At 40.2% G+C, this 18582-nt stretch overlaps 1 protein-coding gene across 11 annotated transcripts in view; it reads left to right on the top strand.

Moving 5' to 3' along the window:
- Window positions 1-18176, top strand: part of lrrc7 (leucine rich repeat containing 7) — a 119728-nt gene extending 101552 nt beyond the window's left edge. For 6 of the 11 annotated variants that reach the window (XM_051377135.1, XM_051377134.1, XM_051377132.1 and 3 more), the window contains 11 exons: window positions 33-267; window positions 697-1050; window positions 1237-1482; window positions 3422-3634; window positions 4914-5081; window positions 6308-6427; window positions 6656-6869; window positions 7396-7661; window positions 8677-8769; window positions 13008-13082; window positions 14788-18176. In XM_051377135.1, coding sequence (XP_051233095.1) covers window positions 33-267; window positions 697-1050; window positions 1237-1482; window positions 3422-3634; window positions 4914-5081; window positions 6308-6427; window positions 6656-6869; window positions 7396-7661; window positions 8677-8769; window positions 13008-13082; window positions 14788-14898 — 2095 coding nt within the window. In that variant the 3' untranslated portion in view covers window positions 14899-18176. Of the gene's footprint in view, window positions 1-32; window positions 268-696; window positions 1051-1236; window positions 1483-3421; window positions 3635-4913; window positions 5082-6307; window positions 6428-6655; window positions 6870-7395; window positions 7662-8676; window positions 8770-13007; window positions 13083-14550; window positions 14737-14787 lie in introns of those variants that run through there. The other 5 variants (XM_051377141.1, XM_051377138.1, XM_051377140.1 and 2 more) reach the window with 4 other exon arrangements.
- The last annotated feature ends 406 nt before the right edge of the window (window positions 18177-18582 follow it).

Raw genomic sequence — 18582 nt, 5'->3', positions numbered from 1 at the left:
GTAGCTGATTTCTATTGCTGCTCTCTCTACAGTATCCCCGTGGACAGCTACAGTTCATCCATTGAGCAGCAGACTAGTTTGGACCGTCCAGAGATGCCCTGTTCTATGGAGCAGACCAACATGTCACGGTCACAGTCGGCCCCCATGTTAGACGATGAGATGGGCTTCCCAGGACACGGAGGCGGCAACCAGAACCACGGGGGACAGAACCAAAAACCTGCCATCCCACATAAGGCGTATCACTTTGACCACAACTACAACCCCCAGGTTAGCAGCTTTTTGGCTACTTTGGGTTAAGTTTATATGGCACACTTATTACACATCCAGCATTTATTGAGCATTGTTGTTTTTAAGGTTGTGTTTCTGAAAACTTGGCGAAGTCACTCCTGAAGGAGGCTCTTTAGATGCTAAATGCTAAACTGTTCTTACCAGCTGGTCACTAACTATGTCTGTCTGCCGTTTGGTGCCGGGCAGATAGCGTTTACACTGCAGCAAGGTGAAAAGTTAAACCACTGGAGCTCAGCAAAGACATTATTTTCAGGGGTGTTTAATTTAAATAAAGTTTAATTTAAATAAACTTTAAGTTTTTTTTCTGGAAGATAACTAAACTAAAGTCTTAACTTAACAGTTTTGTATGACAACAACAATGGCTGAAAACTTTACATGGACTTACTGGTAACCATTCTAACCATTCAGGTGACCATGGACCGTCGGGTCCCTCCCCCCTTCCCTAACACACCAGATTATGTCAACCACTCATCAAAGGCCTTGGAGTACATCAATCAACCAGGGAAGACATTACCCAAGGAGTTGGTGAGCCCTCGGTATCGTGCATATCCACCGCTGGAGATGTTTTCTTTTCCCCAATCACCTATCAATCAGGATGGTCTGCCCAGCCAGCAGCAACAGCAGCCAGTCCCTACACAGCGCTCCAGGCCAGGGTTTTTGAGGAGAGCGGATTCATTGGTGAGCTCTACAGAGCTCGCTTTGTTCCGCAGAGTCCATGAAGCCCAGCAGGAGGCGCTGCAGGAAGCCCAATACAGACAGCAGGTAGGTGATGTGTTGCCTGAAAAAGTATGCTTGTTTTGGATGTGTGTGCTTTAGTTATATTGTGAACAATTCTTTCATTCCCCCACATATATTATGTTTATGTCCACTGTATTCATAGGAATATGGTGATGTATTTTTAGGATGCATTTTTTTTTTAATTCTGTTATCTGATGAAACTCTCCTCAGGCGGATCCCCCTCTTTATAGTCGGGCTCTTGTCTACTCCACCCCCATGGAGCACTCTGCTCTCACCAACATGGCCGACAGCCAGAGCCAGATGTTGCACAATAAGAGAAATGGTCGCTACGATGACGACTATACCACCTACCAGGAACAGAAGAAGCCTATGATCGGTTACCCGACCAAGAGCCTGACTCAGCGCCGCCCCCTGTCTGCCAGGAGCTACAGTACTGAGACCTACGGAGCATCTCAGGTCTGCCTGTCACCTAAGATGCTGATGTGAACTTGTTTTAACTTGCAGTCTCATAAAATCCACTATCTACTGATTAGTTTCTCGATTAACTGATTAGCTGTCCTGTCTATAGATGTCAGAAAACGGCATAAAATGTCCATCACAGAGTCGAAAGTGATGTCTTCAAATTTCTTGTTTTGTCCAACTGAAAGTCACAAACCTAAAGATTTTCAAATTATAATGATATCAAACAGAAAAAAAGCCTCATATTGTACGAGCTGAAAATGTTTTGCATTATGGCTTGAACAATTACTTACACAATTAATCAATAATATATTTGTTAATAGATAACTGAGGTCCCTTTAAATCACATTTATCACGTCCATCAGGTGAAACAATAGAACCTCAGACATGCTCTTTCTGTTGGTCCAAACAGCTTGAGTCAAAATGTATCCAGCACATTGTGTTTTCTTTTTGTTTTGTCAACAATTACCAACAATGCATATTAATCTACATTTTGCACACATTATGTAAATGCACTCATACAGTAATACTGGTGCAAAAGTCAATACGAGACACCAACAAAGACATAACAACATAAAGAGAGAGATAGAGAGAGAAAGAAGGAAAAGTCAATTATAGTCACTACACTTGAGATGAGCATTGCTTCATGTCCAGAGAAGGTTTTGTTAAAAAAGGCAAGAAGTACTGTTCTTGTAGCTCAACAATGAGTTACATGGAAAGCCTGGATGACTGAATTGGGCTATATAGCATTTAACTTTGACACTGGAGACCTGGAGGGTATTTGCACCCTGTCTAATAACATCAGTAAACCACCACTTGGCATTACAGTATCCATTTTCCACCAATTACCTGCAGCCCATTGTAGCAGCAGACTAAACAGAGTAGCACAGGTGTCCTTTGCCTCAGCCATATCCCTAGATCCCAAGGCATTCCCAAGTCCATAAATAATCCCTTCAGCATGTTCTGGGTTTGCCCCAAGTCAGACTTTCCAAAAATAGCCACATAGAGGTGGCCAGGAGCATACTGATTAGATGTGCAAAGCACCTCATCTGGCATATTTCAGTATGAAGGAGAAAGGGCACAAGAAAGAAACAAGGAGCTAGGAAACTAAAATTGAGCACTTATGACTGCAGACTTATTATCAACCCATATTCTGTAGAAAGCTTAACCTTTAGAATAAGCTCTAGCTTCTCCATAATGGTCTCAGTGTCTGTAAACTGCAGTCTTTGTGTCTATCTGGCTGGTATTCTCATTTAACCCTTGCAACACCACAGGATACTGATACTATAATATGCTATTAGCCACACTAGCAGCTTGGCTCTAGGGATGACAGTATTAGGCAGCTGGCCCCATTAGTCCGGGCTGAAATATGGAAACGACTTTCATGAACTCTTCACTCATCTTGTCAAGACTTCAATTTGTCCCATAGCCTACTTTGGTTTATGACTGAATACTTGCAAAACCAATGAAATTCTCATCAGCTTCAGCTATACTTTGTTTCATGTCAAAGCAAATGTTAGCATGCTAACATGCTAAACTAAGATGTGAACATGGTAAACATTATACCTGCTAACCATCAGCATGTTAGCATTGTTGCTAATGTTAAAGACACCTGACATATTTAACCTTATGAAACATACAGTATTAGCCAACAGTTGCCTTTTTGCACATCCATTAAATATGGAGCAACAAAAGCACTCAGTTGAAGTTTTGGTTTCTGTTTGTTTTTCGCTCTGTTTTGGTTTCCACATTGTTCACCAGCCAGTCGATACACAGAAGTTTACGTAGTTTTATCAGAGCTTTTTCACTGAGAGCCCTGCAATTAGGGTTGCAGGCCCTAAAACGTGTGCAGGTTTACATAAAATAATTGTATCACTATCAAGCACAACTTATATATATTTATCGTCTTTATAAATTATTAACCCTTGGTCCTCAGGCCCGTCCAGTGTCAGCTCGTCCCACCATGGCCGCCCTGCTGGAGAAGATGCCCCCTGACTACACTCTGGCAACCTGCCCTGAGAAGCCATCCGATGACACCATCAAAGTAAGACCTGTCGTACCACAGAAACCTGAAGACATCACCTCCAGGATGCCTGCCGACTGGAGGCAACAGCTACTTAGGCACATAGAGGCCAAACGATTGGACAGGGTACGTCTGTGCAATGCAGAAACACTGAAGAGGGAGATACACACTCACACACAAAGCATTCGGAGGCCCTCCCTGTCTGTATCTGTGTAAGTCTGTGTTGTAAGGTTGACCAGATATGTGTCTGGCTGCATGTGTGTCCCATCCACACTGTCGCTCTGTCAGCCTGACTGCACACGCACTACTAGAAAAGTTACCAAGATAGTTGTAGTAGATTGATTTTAATGTAAAACTAAATATAATAATCTTCTGTTAATTTAAGATACAGCCCTTATTCGGAGTCAGTTCTTGAATCTTTTGGTGTTTGATATTTGCACCTTCAGAATCAGTTCAATCACTTGTTAAGGGTGAAGATGTTTTGCAGAGCACTGTAATTATGGTGTATGTAAATACTAATCTAGGGAACAGTAGTGTGTTTAAAGGAATAGATGAACATTTTGGGAAGTACTCTTATTCGCTTTTTTGCCTAAAGTTAGATCAGAAGAGGGTAGTTGTGTGCCTGTTAAAGCACAACTTGTCACTTTTACACTTAGGTTTTTGTACAGATTAAACAAACATGATATAATGTATTAATTAGTGAGCTTTTAGCTGCTGGCAGGCATATTATTTTATCTTAAGACAGACCCAGGTTAGCTGTTTTCAGTATTTATGTCTCCTGGCTCTAGCTTTATATTAACCGTTTACAGGCATGATTGCGCAATCAATTGGCTCATCTAACTCTCAGCAAGAAAGTGAATAAACTTATTTTCCAAAATGTCAAACTTATTCTTTAATCAGAACCGGTCCCTCTACAGACAGGACAATCAGACATAGTAGGGAGGAGGTCTGGAGAACAGCTTCTAAAAACATGCTGGATTTTAATGGTTTATTTCAATTTTTACATGATCGACCTAACCTGTCACATGGTGCAAAAAGAAGTTGGCATTGACATTTGGAGATTGGGCTTATGGTTTGTTTATATAATCACATATGTTACTAATGGTAACTGGTAATAATCTGAAAATTTACATGATAATGATGAAATGAACTGATCCACCAGTTGTTGCTTGTATGACACAATGTTCTCTGTGTGTATTGACCGGTCACTAGCTAACATTTCTCTGTGCTTTCAGCAACTCTGCACTGTTGTTGTTGTTGTTGTTGTTGTTGTTCTATCAGTGTTTGTTTATCTGTTTGTGGAGCTCACAGTGTGTTGTCCAAAAACGCTGCAGCCCGCTGTGTAGGCTCCGCATCCCTCCCCCTACATTCACCCATGTCATGTGATGTTGTCTTCTCCAATCAGAGTGGTGTCCTAAAGCACAACACGCTCACGCTGGGCATGCTCTGTCAGGGCGGGGGTCACGGCCAGGGGCGCAGCAGCACTTTGAACTTTAACCTTTACAATAACACTAAGCATGAGCCCCCTGCTGGCCGCTGGCTGCCACTACCTCCTCCTCCGTCTGCTAACGCTGTGAGTATCCCTCTGAGAACAATGAACCCCTGGTACTGCTGTTATTACTGCACACATAGGTAATTATAGAGAGTAGCTGCCACTGCCTTCTTCAGCCAACTACAGCAACCATGAACTATTATTTAACTGTGTGCCATTATCGCGATTGTAATGTACATTATTATAACTATCTTTGTCTTCCACCTCGAGCTGTAAGTATCCATGTGGTGGGTATAATAGTTTTGGCAATCAGATCCCATGAATCTATCTCAGCATGACTAAAAGCTACTCAGAACATCTGGTGTAGCAGGCAATGAACAATTTCTGGTGATGGATTGGTATTTCAAGAGTTTGGACCCAACTGTAAGACACTTTACATGTTTCGAGGTTCCAAAAACATCAGATTGAAGCAGCTCAACAAACAGACATTTGTCTTCCCCGTCCTACAATACTTTACTATGTTACTGACACATGGAGCTGTGGGGCATTGCGTGTCTACACCAATTATAAAGGTTGTTTTATTTCACTACTACCTGCCACATGATACAAACAAAACATAGTCACTGTTTTGAACTAGGAACACTTTTAGACGCCCTGAAAACACCTTTGTATTACGTGCAACGGGATGCTACATGAACATACAATTTTCTGCCAAAGTTGGAACAGTTTTGTTTTTTTTTCACTTAAGAGATTTCTTCTTGCTCTTCCCACTGGTTTGAAGTGGGCGGGGCCCAGTTTGGAAAAGGTGATGTCACAACGAGTCATGGTTTGAGCTACATTTGAATCAAAATCTGATCAAACCGACAAATGAAGTTTTTGTGTATTGAACCACTAATAAGTAAAACCTTAAGAGACTTGTAAACTTTAATTGTTGCTTATTTCATAATGAATATTTAATGTGAAGATTTGAAGCCAAGTATTCAGGGGCTTTAAATTAGATGCTCTTGATATAAAAAGAAGAGGCTATAAAACACATTTTCTGTTCAGATTGTATTTATCACCTGCATCAACCATCACAGCATGTTGGCTGGTGCCACAGTGCAACATATTACCTTACTTCATATAGAAGGGATCTATTTTCTAAGCTGTTACAGACTTAATTATAATCGAACTTTTACAAACAATTATAAACCTTTACTTAATTTACCAATTAAATGTTCATTTTCAGTAATGGTCACTCTGTGTCTCCCTCCCCTCTCTCTCTCTCTCTCTCTCTCTCTCTCTCTCTCTCTCTCTCTCTCTCTTAGACCCCCTCTCAGCAGGCTGCCATGCTGGACAATGACCAGGAGGGGGTGTCAGGAAGCAACCAGTGGGCTCCCTACTCCCTTGGCAGGAGGGATGTCCCACCTGACAACCTCATGAAAAAGGTCAGACCTGTTGTCTAATCGACAAACCTGAAAAACATCCCATTAGGCTCAACTTTAGGCTTTATAGAGGCTCTTTTTGCAGCTGATGTATGAAAGTAGTCTATAGATGTTTAGATGGATGGATCTTGGAAAGAAGAAAGGAACCTGAAATGCAAATAAATAAGCATCTCCTGTATCCATTCCTCTGGTGTGGATGTGAGTCTCTAACTTCCCCTTCTCTGTCCACAGAGTGCCCACTCCCACAACCCCTCCCACCAGTCACACAACACACACATGATCGTCACTTCCTCCACCTCCTCCTCGTCTACCACGCCTCACCGTGTAGTCGGGCAGCAGGGCTACGACGGGATGATGAACAAAGGGGGCCAATACCAACCAGGGATGCCCTTGTCAGTGGTTCCCTCTGGGGGTCCGGGCCAGTACCAAGGCAACATGTCTCAAGGTAAATGGTAATACATTGAAAGATTGTTCATTTGAAGCCCATCATTATTTATTTTAGCATTTTAAATGCGCACAAGGAGTATGATACTACTTTGAGTTACACTGTCGAAAATTTAAATAATTGGGGTTACAAGCAGTTATCCAATCATGCTGTCACATCCAATCACAGCATGAAATCTGGAACAAATGTAGCGTAATAGGTTATTAAGTTGTCATCGACACAATGTGAAGTTGTGTTTCTGTTGTCAGACAAACCCTGACAATTAAAGAGTGAATTAATCGTGGTTCACAAAACACTAACACCCCAGGAATTACATTAGCATTTGTTAGCCAGTTAGCATATTGTGGTGGTGTTCTCTTTATTCTGAAAAAGTTTGGTATTATTTGTAAATTTATTTGTAAATTCAGGTCAAGGTATTGTAGCATAAAAACATTAAATTTAGTACGCTAGTCGGTTGGTGTAAAGTATGTTGAGCCATGTATACAACGAGTGTTAGCTGCTACAAGCTTCTTTCTTTTTCATCTAGGCCATCCCAATGCTGGACAGGGTTATTCCAGCTCAGGCCTGCCCATGGCCCTGTCCCCGTCTGGGAACCAGCCCCAGTACAACCCCCATTCCTCCCACTCTTCCCATCAGCCCTCCCTCCCCGCCACCAACCCCCAGTACCACAGCAACCAGGGCATGGTCCATAGCAACCAGGTTGTCATGACCCACACCAATCCACGGCCTCAGAGCGCTCGCTGCCTGTTGCAGACGAAAGGCCAGAAGAGCACGGATGGTTTCCAGGAACAGGTATCTGTCTGTCCGCCCATCTGTCTGTCTCCAGCAACCACATCCCACACTATCTTGGAGGTCTGTCTGAAACTGGGCTGTGCTCAAATAATGGCTAAATATATACTAACTAGGTTAGAAAGGATATTAGTTTTGTGGATGTAGGTCCATTCAGTTACACTAAAAGTAGAGGGGAATGGTTTAATAAGCTAAAATTGTTCCTAAACTGTGACAGAGTAAACTGACTTTAGCTTTCTTTAGCTGTGGCTCTTCTTCAAAATAGGTGTTGCATGTAAAAGAGTGATTCAAAACACTGACAAGCTGATAATAGCACAGCACAATACACATAAACAGTTTGAGACGAATGCACACAAGAAATGGTAAAAGTAAAATAATAGAGATTGAGATGACTTTGTCAGAATATGAACCAGCAAGCTAAGTTGGCAAAGACGGTAGTGGTTAACGGTAACTAACTATCCAGATCAGATGTGTATATAACATTACATGTCGACAAGTGAATTTTAAAGGTTCCACATAAGGCCAACAAGCTATTATAATAACTGGGACATATACGTGTAATTTTAGCCAGCAAACAGCAACGGTTTGTGAAGAAACAGGTCTCGAAAAAGCCACGGAGGCGTAGTTCTAAATCTGAGATATTTCACAGATGGAGATCACTGGTACCAGTTTAGGTAGGAACATGAAGTCATTCACACCACCCAGATCAGCTGATCTTCCTGCGGGGTTTTGTTTTTCCCTTCCTAGTATCAGACGGCGTTCATTATGCCAAATAGAAAAACTCTGACAAGGATATTTGTGGCTCAATTGTTGTTGCCAGAGAACTGAGGACCTCCAATATAGCTGCCAAAATGTGTCACACATCACATGAAAGCCCCTTTTCCACTGTTGTACATGTTGTCTATCTACTCTATGCATGTGTAGAGATTGTTATGATCTATGTATTTCACTTTCACTTGTCTTTCTTTCTTTTCTTTTTTCTGTCTTTTCTTTTTCTCCCTTCGTCCTCTCTCTCTAGTTGTGTGTGAGAATAGAGAAGAACCCTGGTCTTGGTTTCAGTATCTCTGGTGGGATCAGTGGCCAGGGGAACCCCTTCAAACCCTCCGACATGGTACGACCCGACCCGGCCTGCCAGCCAATCACAGCCTCCCCGGCTTTACCTCAGAGTTGCCATGGAAACTGCTGCTCATTACCGCAGTGTTTCGTCTATCTGTCCGCATGTCTGTCTCTCTATGGGGCAGCAGTTGACTTAGCTAACTTTGAGTCTGTGATCTTATACTACAGACTGTTGGAAGACAGAAGTTTAATTGAAGCATGTTTTATAGTTATGTATTTGAAAGGGGTAAAGAAGCTCTTGAAATATTGAAAACTTGTTAACATCACCAAACTGGATGGAAGACTTCAGAGAAATGATATCCGAGTTTGGCGAATTCTGTCGGGACTGATAAAACACACTATGCATGTACATGTCATTAATAGTGTGTTTGATGCATTCAGAGTGTCCTCATCAAGGTCTCTTGGAAAATGAAGTTGCAGCAACAAACTTGAATATTTCAGTATTTAGAAATAGATTTGTGCCCACATGCATACACAATGTCTTATTACAAGACATGCCAAACTCTTTTATAATTTCTACTTCTGGGTTTCGACTGATTCTGTCAGTGTGTGCCTGTACTGAAAGCCTGTTGGGGCTGCAGATCCCCAAGGCCTCCTGCACATGGCAGTCTGTCCTAGAAACATGCTGCTATAGTCAGTCGAAAAGGAGCGAGGCTGCTCACGGAGCTCTGACAGCTATTTTAGGAAGGCTGCTTTAGTTCTGGGACACCGTGGGTGATTTTAGATGTTCAACGCTTTGATCTAGGGATGGGAAGTATGGCAGATTTTTCTGACTGTTATTCAGATGTTGAGTAACTGACGAGACAGCCGGTCTATAAATAGAGAGCCTGCGAGAAGAGTTCTTTAAACAGTCAGCCTCTGTACAGCCCATGTGACAAATGGTGAATTAATTTAAGTCGGGGGTGTGAAGGGATAATATAGAAACTGTCAATTCATCATTTAACTTAAGTTTCATACAGACAAGTAGTGACTCAGTTGCTGACATGTACAGTTATTTAATCATTCCCACGTCTACTTGTATCCATAAAGCTCCCACCAGCTGCAGTTTGTCCATTATTAATGCCATCTTACACAGCCAGCAAATGGAGTCGGTGCAGATGAGCAGTTTCCAAAGTGATTCGCCTTAGCATTTTGTCAAGTAATTACATTATACATACAGTATATTTATGCAGTGTATGAGATATGATATAGAGATTGACATACTCTATCCGGCCACGTTACTATAGATGACTGGATATTGTACCTTTACCATCATATTGTAGCTTGCCAGCCTGAGTGCAATGTAAACAGCGACTGTCAGTCACCTGCTGATCTTCTGGGTATCTGCAGCTGAGTCATAGGAGTACATATGGTTCAGATGTAAGTGTCCTAAACGTGGTGTGATATGAACTCTATGTCTGCACTCCTCACCTCAGACCCCACATATGTGGCCCCCCCACAGGGTGGATACCATGGTGCAACAACAGCTGTTATCTGTCACCACCAAATGTACTTTTAATAACCTTTTTTTTTCTTACTCTGGTCCCTTTATTACTTCCATCCACACACGTGAGGCGTCTCGCTGAAGCAGTCGAAGTTGCTTTCATGTTCCTTTCAATGGCTGTCAACTCAGGACTGATTCGTCAGCAGTTTTAGCTCAAACAAAAGCAGATGCCTTTGATTTTGGTTTGATCTTCCTCTCTGACCTACTTTTGCGATCACATTTTGATTTGTTCAACCATTTCTACACATACATTTGTGACTATTTTACTCAGGGTAGACATTTGCCAGGTTTAAGACTACATCAGTTTAAATTAATTTGAATGTAAATTAAGGGCAGACCAAAATTGAGCCAGAGTTTAAATAGTTAAACAGGATTGTGTATCAAAACAGCTTGACTAATAAATTATAGATCTGTGGTTTTGATACCTAGAGCCTACTACAGCCACCGTTATTCCACAGGACCGTGTCTCCCCCTTGTGGTCAGCTTGTTGTTTGCACCCATCCTCTTGGCTAGAAGAATTTATAGGCCAGATAGATTACTGATCTTTTTATTTACACTTAAACTCATTGTTTTTGTGCTATATAAAGATCTGTATCTTGGACCGGTATTATTTAAAATTGGCTTTAATGTTAGTTGGAATTGGCAAACCTGTTATGTACATTTATAAAATGGAAACAAATAGAAAAGTTGCCTCCTCTTTATGATTTTTTTCATCTTTTCCGGACCTTTATCATTTATAATGTCTGAACACAACATGAATATTTCACTACAAAAAGTGAATATTTATGTGTTGTTTAATTTACCTAAATTATACAAATTCTAAATTTAACAGAATCTTTTTTTATAGTATCTGTAAATGTACGTTTTAACCTGGGTTCTCCCTTCAAATGAACAAGTGGAGAGACGAGGGAGAACTAACATTATCCTCTTTCTTAACAAAGAAGTTTGGCCTGATCATCCTTTAAACACACAATCTATTTGCATGAGTGTCTTGTATGGAAACAGAATAATCTTCCAAGAGCTAATTCAGATAAATTGGAGGTTTACAAAACATACTTCTCAGAACATTGGTTTGTATCTGACAAGTTGTTTCAAAGTTTATCCCACAAATGATTCATGTTTTAAAATCCTTTGTGAATCCTGCCAGAAGTCATTATCAGGTTTCTAAAAAAAAGGAAATGACAATGATCTTCTAAGTTTGACTTAAAAGACTAGCTGGCACTCTAAGCCACTGGGTCAGTTTCACTTCTGGCTAATTAGGATTCAGCGAGTGAAGACGATGACTCAGTTCCTGTATTGACAGGAGTGGGATCCCCGGCTTTGGTGTATTGGCTTCTTGGCTCTGTTTAAGAACAGAAGACAGAGTTTTAAGGAGCAGGACATGGATTTTTAGTCAGATCTGGGTCATGAACATTTGAAAATCCAATTTTCTGTTCCTGGTGTTTCTAAATATGCTGTCTCTGCACACTGAGCTGCTGTCGATAACAAACATACTGTATGTTATCCCTGAGCTGCAAAAACCTCATCATTGACCCCTAAGCAGTTTTATGAGCTTGTGGCCAAACTAAAAGAAATCCCATAAAAATCTGACATTTTGAAGATGAAAGGTTTTTGCAGGGCACTGTAGCTTTGTGTGCAAAATGTGTAAATGTTTAATTGTTGTCACTAACTATTTTCAGCTGCTAACAAACACATTTGTAATGTACAGTGAGCTCCATATGGGACCTGACAGTGACATGTCACTATGTTTTGGACATGGAAGGGTGTGAATAGACATAAAGTACCAAAATTAAATCAACCAAATATCAGATAATGAATTCAACATTAACACCTGGTTACAAATTGCATATATGCACCACTTTGCATACAAAATAAACCGTTACGGAGCCACATCATCAAAATTATTAGTACACGTATGAGGCTCACTGTATGAATGCTGTGAATATTAACTAAATTAATACTTCTTAACCTCTTTTATATGGAATATACTGTTTGTGTTTGTTCTTGCATCCACCCATAGACTGTAGTATGTATGTGCAATTGCACTGTCAGTACTACATCATATTGTTTTAACTGGTGTCCCTTGTGGCACATTTATCTGTTCAGCTCACTTTTGTGTGTTCAACGTGTGCACAACTTGTTGAACCTTGTCGAGTTGACATAGGTGCCTTGTCCTACACTTTCTGTGTTCAAAAACATCTTTCAGCTCTCAGTGAAAAGATGTTGGTGTTTTTACAATCTCTGCCTTGGGTTATTGAGGGAAAATATGGGGGATGAAATATCTTCTGCCCTCCCTGCTACCTACTTCTTTCCCCTAATCAGTACCCATCCCACACCTATTCTTCTACCCCTATTCTTTGTATATTTACTGTATATCCATTTTTTCTCTCTTTCTAACATCATGTCTACTCTATGCCAAATCCTTATCTGTATAAACAGATGATAAACCATTTTGACATGTATAGTCAATGTCTTTTTGGGAGGAATGTATCACTCATCGTCTGGCGATGCCAATAACCAAAGAACTTTAAATTGCTAAAATTCAATCATCGTGAATTGCATGCCTCTCTAAATTCAGTTCAAAGAGAATGCATTGGTGAACTTCCCATATATTTTTGGCAGAAATGTGATTTTTTTTTTTTTTTTGGGGGGGGTTTGGGGGTGGATATTAAGATGAGAATGAGAAAGGCAAAGATTCTAAACCATCGTGTCCCTGTGTTGTCCTAACGGTGTATCATTTTGACTTATAGGGTATCTTTGTTACTAGGGTACAGCATGACGGGCCCGCCGCCTCCGCCCTGCAGCCCGGAGACAAGATACTGCAGGTAACATCCTCTCACTCATCAAATGGGCCAGAAACAGCCACATCCTGCCCTCTCTCCCTCCCTAACCCTCCTTAACCCTTCCCTTACTTTATAAACAGCAAGGCAGAGCATTTGATAGGAAAACATAGGTACACATTTCTTACTACAGGTAGCTGGACATTTTCTTACACAGGCTATTCAACAGAGGCATACCAGCACTGATTATCTGCAGTGATGGAGCCAGTGATCACCCGCTGGGGTGATTTTACTGGATTTTTAAATGTAGTTTATTAAGAGTGTATCAGATTTCAGCAAATATTTTCTGCCTCTGTTTGTGTAGGTGTTGGTTCAGAAATCAGGCATAACCCTCCCACCCTCTCTCTCATTCATCATTAGCCAACGACACCCAAAAACATTTGAGCCAAAGATCACAGGGGGATTTGAGTAGCATGAAACAATCTAACAAGTTTATTATCATACACACAATATTAAGTTAAGAAACATGAATGCGAAGGCCATTAATACAACATGGATGAACTGACTTTAAGCTACGTAATCATGGAGGGTTGGTTGTAACTACTGTGAGAATGCAGCGGCGACACAGATGTCAACAAAAATTGTATTTGTTTGAGCATAACTTATAGCTTATAACTTATCATGGCTACCACTAGGTCCTGAAGCAGAGAAGTGATTTCTGGCACAACTTTATGATGAGATCAAAAAGCTTTTTTTAAATAGAATGAGCACAAAGAAAAAGTTAAATGGATTTTTATGACCTTGATGACAGACACAAGCCAAAATACTTCGGTCTCACAATGTGTTCTTTCTACCAGAAGTTTTTCAAGACATTTCCAGGTCAAACTGAATTTTGAGGCAGATCAGTGTTTTTGTGCCGCTCCAAATCTGCTTCTACATTATCTCACTGAATAATTGCTTTTGACACACAGTTACTTTGTATAAGATATGGGCTTAAACACTGGAAACGTTTCTACATTGAGTCCTGGAAGTAACTGAATACAGTAGTTGCCTTAAGGCTGAATTACAGTATGTTATTTTTCTGATGATTCAGATAAATGTTTCTATTAATTATAAGCTGTAAAAAAGCAATGCTGAAATTTGATGCTGAAAATATGTATTGTTCCACCTTGAGGGGATAATCTCCCAGGGGCAACAAAAGCTATTGAAAAAACGTCCACCTCCCACGTAGATCAGTGAAACTGAATCAATAAACAGCAATTAATTATACATATTTACTTTATTTATATATTTACTATAGCTGTTATTTCAAAGTAGAGCTGGAATTAACGGAGAGGATTGTCCTGTAGGTCAACATGAGATGGCAGTGTTCCCCTCTCTCCCTATCTCTCATTCCTTCCATGTTTCCCTCCCCCTCTCTCCTCCCCTTCATCTTCTCTCCACAGATGTACAGTTTAGCTGGATGAACTCATCTAAAAGCCCTTTTTTGTCTTTACCCCTTCTCTCTCTACAGCATGACTGTGTAGCTCCTCCTCTTCTCTCTCTTTTCCCCAACAGTGATGTGTTACTGAGATAATGATGGCAGTGACCCTCCATCCTTCCACACACACCCACCCACACACACACACACACACACACACACACATGCACACACACATAGACATATGTATGGAAATACTGCAGCACACATACCTCTATACATACATGCACACACACATGCTGTTGACTGTGCTGCGTGTTTGCCTTGCAGGCTAACGGACATAGTTTTTTACACATGGAGCACGAGACAGCCGTCTCTCTGCTGAAGAGTTTCCAGCGGACGGTGGACTTGATGGTTCTGAGAGACAGCAGCACGCGCTAAAAATAGTTTTATAACAAACAAACAAACAAACACAACAACGCTTCTCTACTCTGCTCATCGCCATCCCACGCCACCCCACCTGCCCTCCGCTGGAGGCTTGTGGAACTGAGAAATGAGCCGCCTTTTTTACCTTTTTAGGGGAACACACAGACATTTATTTGCCTATTGCTGGACCAAAGGCAAATACTAGTGCCAAATGTACCATAGGAAACATATCGGCTCTTCTGTCCACCGGCGGTCAGGGACCTGATCGACGATTGGACGGACCACAAGAGGACTCTACACTTTGAGTTCCTACAGGGCTGCTGCAGTTTGGATTTTGTGGTTGGTTTGTTAATTAGGCAGTCATCTTATTGGTCAGTCTGAATAGTTTGTTTCTGTTGGTTAGGGTTCTGGGATATTTTTGCTTTTCTCCACTGCCTTTTTATTTTGCTGTCCATGATAGATCTTTAATATTTTGTTTGGTGTAGCACATATTTCACATTCAGCGTTCTTCATTGTTCTTCTTTGCTTTGTCCAGTTCTCTTCTGTTTAATTTTCTGTTGTCTTCTAATCTGTTTTCTTATTTTATTTTATATTTCTTTCAGTGTCTTTTGTTTTATTACTTTCTGCTGTCTTCTGTTGTGTTCTGCAGGTATTATTGCCTCCAGTGTATAGAAATTGAAAACGTAAGACTTTCTGCCTTGTGTACATATATAGAGCTGCAGCTTTCTAGAGCTGCACTCTCCTTGGGGCCTGGACAGACAGCTCTAAAAGTTTATGATTGATATAAATATTGTTGATAAACTACATTCTGAATTCTCTCTTATGAACATACAGGGATTATTTCTCCAAATGGACAATTTTCTAAAGTATACCACTGATTTTTTTTTTCTTTCTGTAAAGAAAACACTGTTCATAGTTCATCATTGCTACTTGTTTTTTTGTTTTAAAAACGGTTGCTTGCACAGCTGTGCTGAAAAGAGCTAAAGCAATATTTCTGAGGCTCTGGCCATTGAGATTTTCAGCAGAGCCTAACTTGTCCTGCAGTGCCATCTATCGAGCAAGTCATGCTAATGTTTACACACACTGCCATGCACATGAACTACCAGGCAAACACACATATACAGTAGATGTATGTGCCCCCATACACAACGCATATGCAATGGTGCGCTCTGTGCACTATTGCATAATAAAGCCCTGTCTATATTCTAGCCTGATTTTAAATTTCAACTGCTATTATAAAACCAATCACATACACAGACATTGTAACATTACTCATAATATCTGTGCCATATCACATTTTGTGGTCCTGTTTTCTAGTATTGTTACTGCAGTGTTACATCCCTTTTTAGCTGTTTGAGTTGTATGATAAAGTCACAGCATGCTCTCATATCATTGGTCACTGTCAGCCAGCCATTTTCTGTTGGCTTCTAGAGTTCCCTACTCTGTAGAAGACTCTAGATGTATTATACCACTGAGTTTCAGTGAGACTGATGTTCTATAGTTGGTGCCATATGGACCCTTTTCCCTTCCCTGGTTGTATTTAAACAGGCCTACAACTTTAGAGCTTTACCCCTTTGTGGCCCAGATCTGATCTGCATACAGTGAAAGCAGCAGCGTGTAGGGAAACTGGTTTTAACATTTGGTGAGGGTCCTGACCTCTGGCCTCCATGTGGAAAGCAACAAGAGAAAAGAGAATGTCACTACAAGAATCAATAAGGTATAACACACAGTTTAAAGTGTCTTAATGGGTAAATCTGTAGTGAATCACATTTTCCCTTTTTAGACAATCAGGAAATTATCTGAGGCTGTGTGGCTACACTTGAAATTTCAGTGGAAATTTTGTAACCTGAGGAGATGCTAATTGACTCTAGGTATACATGGAAATTTAGATTTGCCAACTCTGTTGGTGAACGTTGAAAATTATATGTAGATAGGGTCAGGTAGTGTTTGGAATATGACATTTAAAGGAGCAGGGAAACAAAGTAATATATAATGACTCACATGTAGAAACTGTGGTCATATGTGGTCATATACAGTCAAATCTGACCGTCATGGTCAAGCTTCAGAAATTGTATTGACATGACAGAAGTAACCACAGAAAAAGGGTGAAGAGTTTCATTTTCTGTCTTCGTGTAAATGCAACACGTGTCTTGAAGACATCTCATGACAGGGAGTTTTGTTCTGTTCTGTATAACATCTGATGTTTCATCCAGAGCAAAACAACATCCTTCGCTGTCCTTTGCTTTTACTTGACATGACAGTGTCATCCTGTGCCCATTTTGTGTCAACCCTCTTAATAAGCGTTAGAATTTAGTTAATTCAATATAAAGGACACAAAATGGCACAGTTTAGTCTTGTGGTTGAGACATCTTAACCACAGGCACCCACCCAACCCTATTTAGAGTTTGAAATATCAAAGATATTGTGATGAGAACAGAGAAAAAGGTTTGATAATATAATTATTTTTTACTACATGTTTCAGGTAATTCTTTCTAAATATATTGATATACCTTAGCTTTGCTCAAAAATTGTGATATTTTATAATAATGACACTTATAACAAAGTTATGGATGGAAGTACGCACAGTATGACTTGGAGACCTACACATGTACTATCCAAAACTGTATAAAATGTATTTCTACTGTAATTGTGAATTTGTGTTATACAAATATATATTATATATATATGTATATGACTACAAAAACAGTCATTTTCTATGTGTTTAAACTACATAAGAGCTGAACAAATGCTGAGGACGGTGTCACTGTACATAGCTGTGAATGAAATCCAATTTAAAATGACTCATATTGATTGTGAATGTACTCATGCTTTCTGCAGTACCTACACCTACCCAACTTGAATGCTGCTTCTTCTGTTGTGTGACAAAAAGTACTTTGACCTCCGAAGAGAGAACTGCTGTCGAGTTATAAGTTGGACAAATTTTAGTGACGATTTAACAGAACTATTTATTTCTTTATTTATTTGCACATGCAAGTTGAAATCCTTCCAGTTTTAAGTTTGAGTATTAATGCGGAGAAATGTAATTGCAGAAGTATATATAATATATATCATGTGTTTAGAATGCATTTTGCAGACGCTATCTGTACATACTATTTAAGATACAGTTTTTACAAAAAATAATATATGTATAAAATTGAAAAAATGCTGTGCAGCGATTATACTGGAGCCATTTTGGGCTTTGGGACGTACCATTTTTTCAGTATATAAGAAGTGTTTTGAATAATGTACTAAAGTCTCTATTGTACAAATAATAAAAATGTCACTATTGGTTACCTGGGTTCCTCCTGGTGCACTGAGATCTGTCTTTAGGAGGCCAGAAGAGAGGGATATCTCTCCTTCTACTTCTCTTTCCTTCTTTATTATTGTAGAAAGAGAAAGATGTAAGGAGGAAAAGGGGATAGAGACAAAAGAAAAAGGGGATGGGGGAAATTTGTTGATGAAAATAGGAAGAAAGTTATGAAGATATGAAAGACTAAGGAGCATGTAAGGAGATATGGGGATGAATAAAGAAAACAGGCAAGGCAGGAGCCAAAGCAAGAAAGGAAATAAAGGAACAGAGGAAGCAAAGGATTAAAGGGAGGAAGAAAAAAGGCAGAATGAGGAGAAAGGTAAAGGAAAGGAAACAAGAAAATGAAAGAAAGGAATAAAGCGATGGAGGGAAAGAATAAACGGATGAAA

The sequence above is a fragment of the Dicentrarchus labrax genome, unplaced genomic scaffold (genome assembly GCF_905237075.1).
Source record: "Dicentrarchus labrax unplaced genomic scaffold, dlabrax2021, whole genome shotgun sequence".
NCBI classification, from domain to species: domain Eukaryota; kingdom Metazoa; phylum Chordata; class Actinopteri; family Moronidae; genus Dicentrarchus; species Dicentrarchus labrax.
Note: the sequence above shows the minus strand (reverse complement) of the source record. Positions and strands in the feature narration are given on the sequence as shown.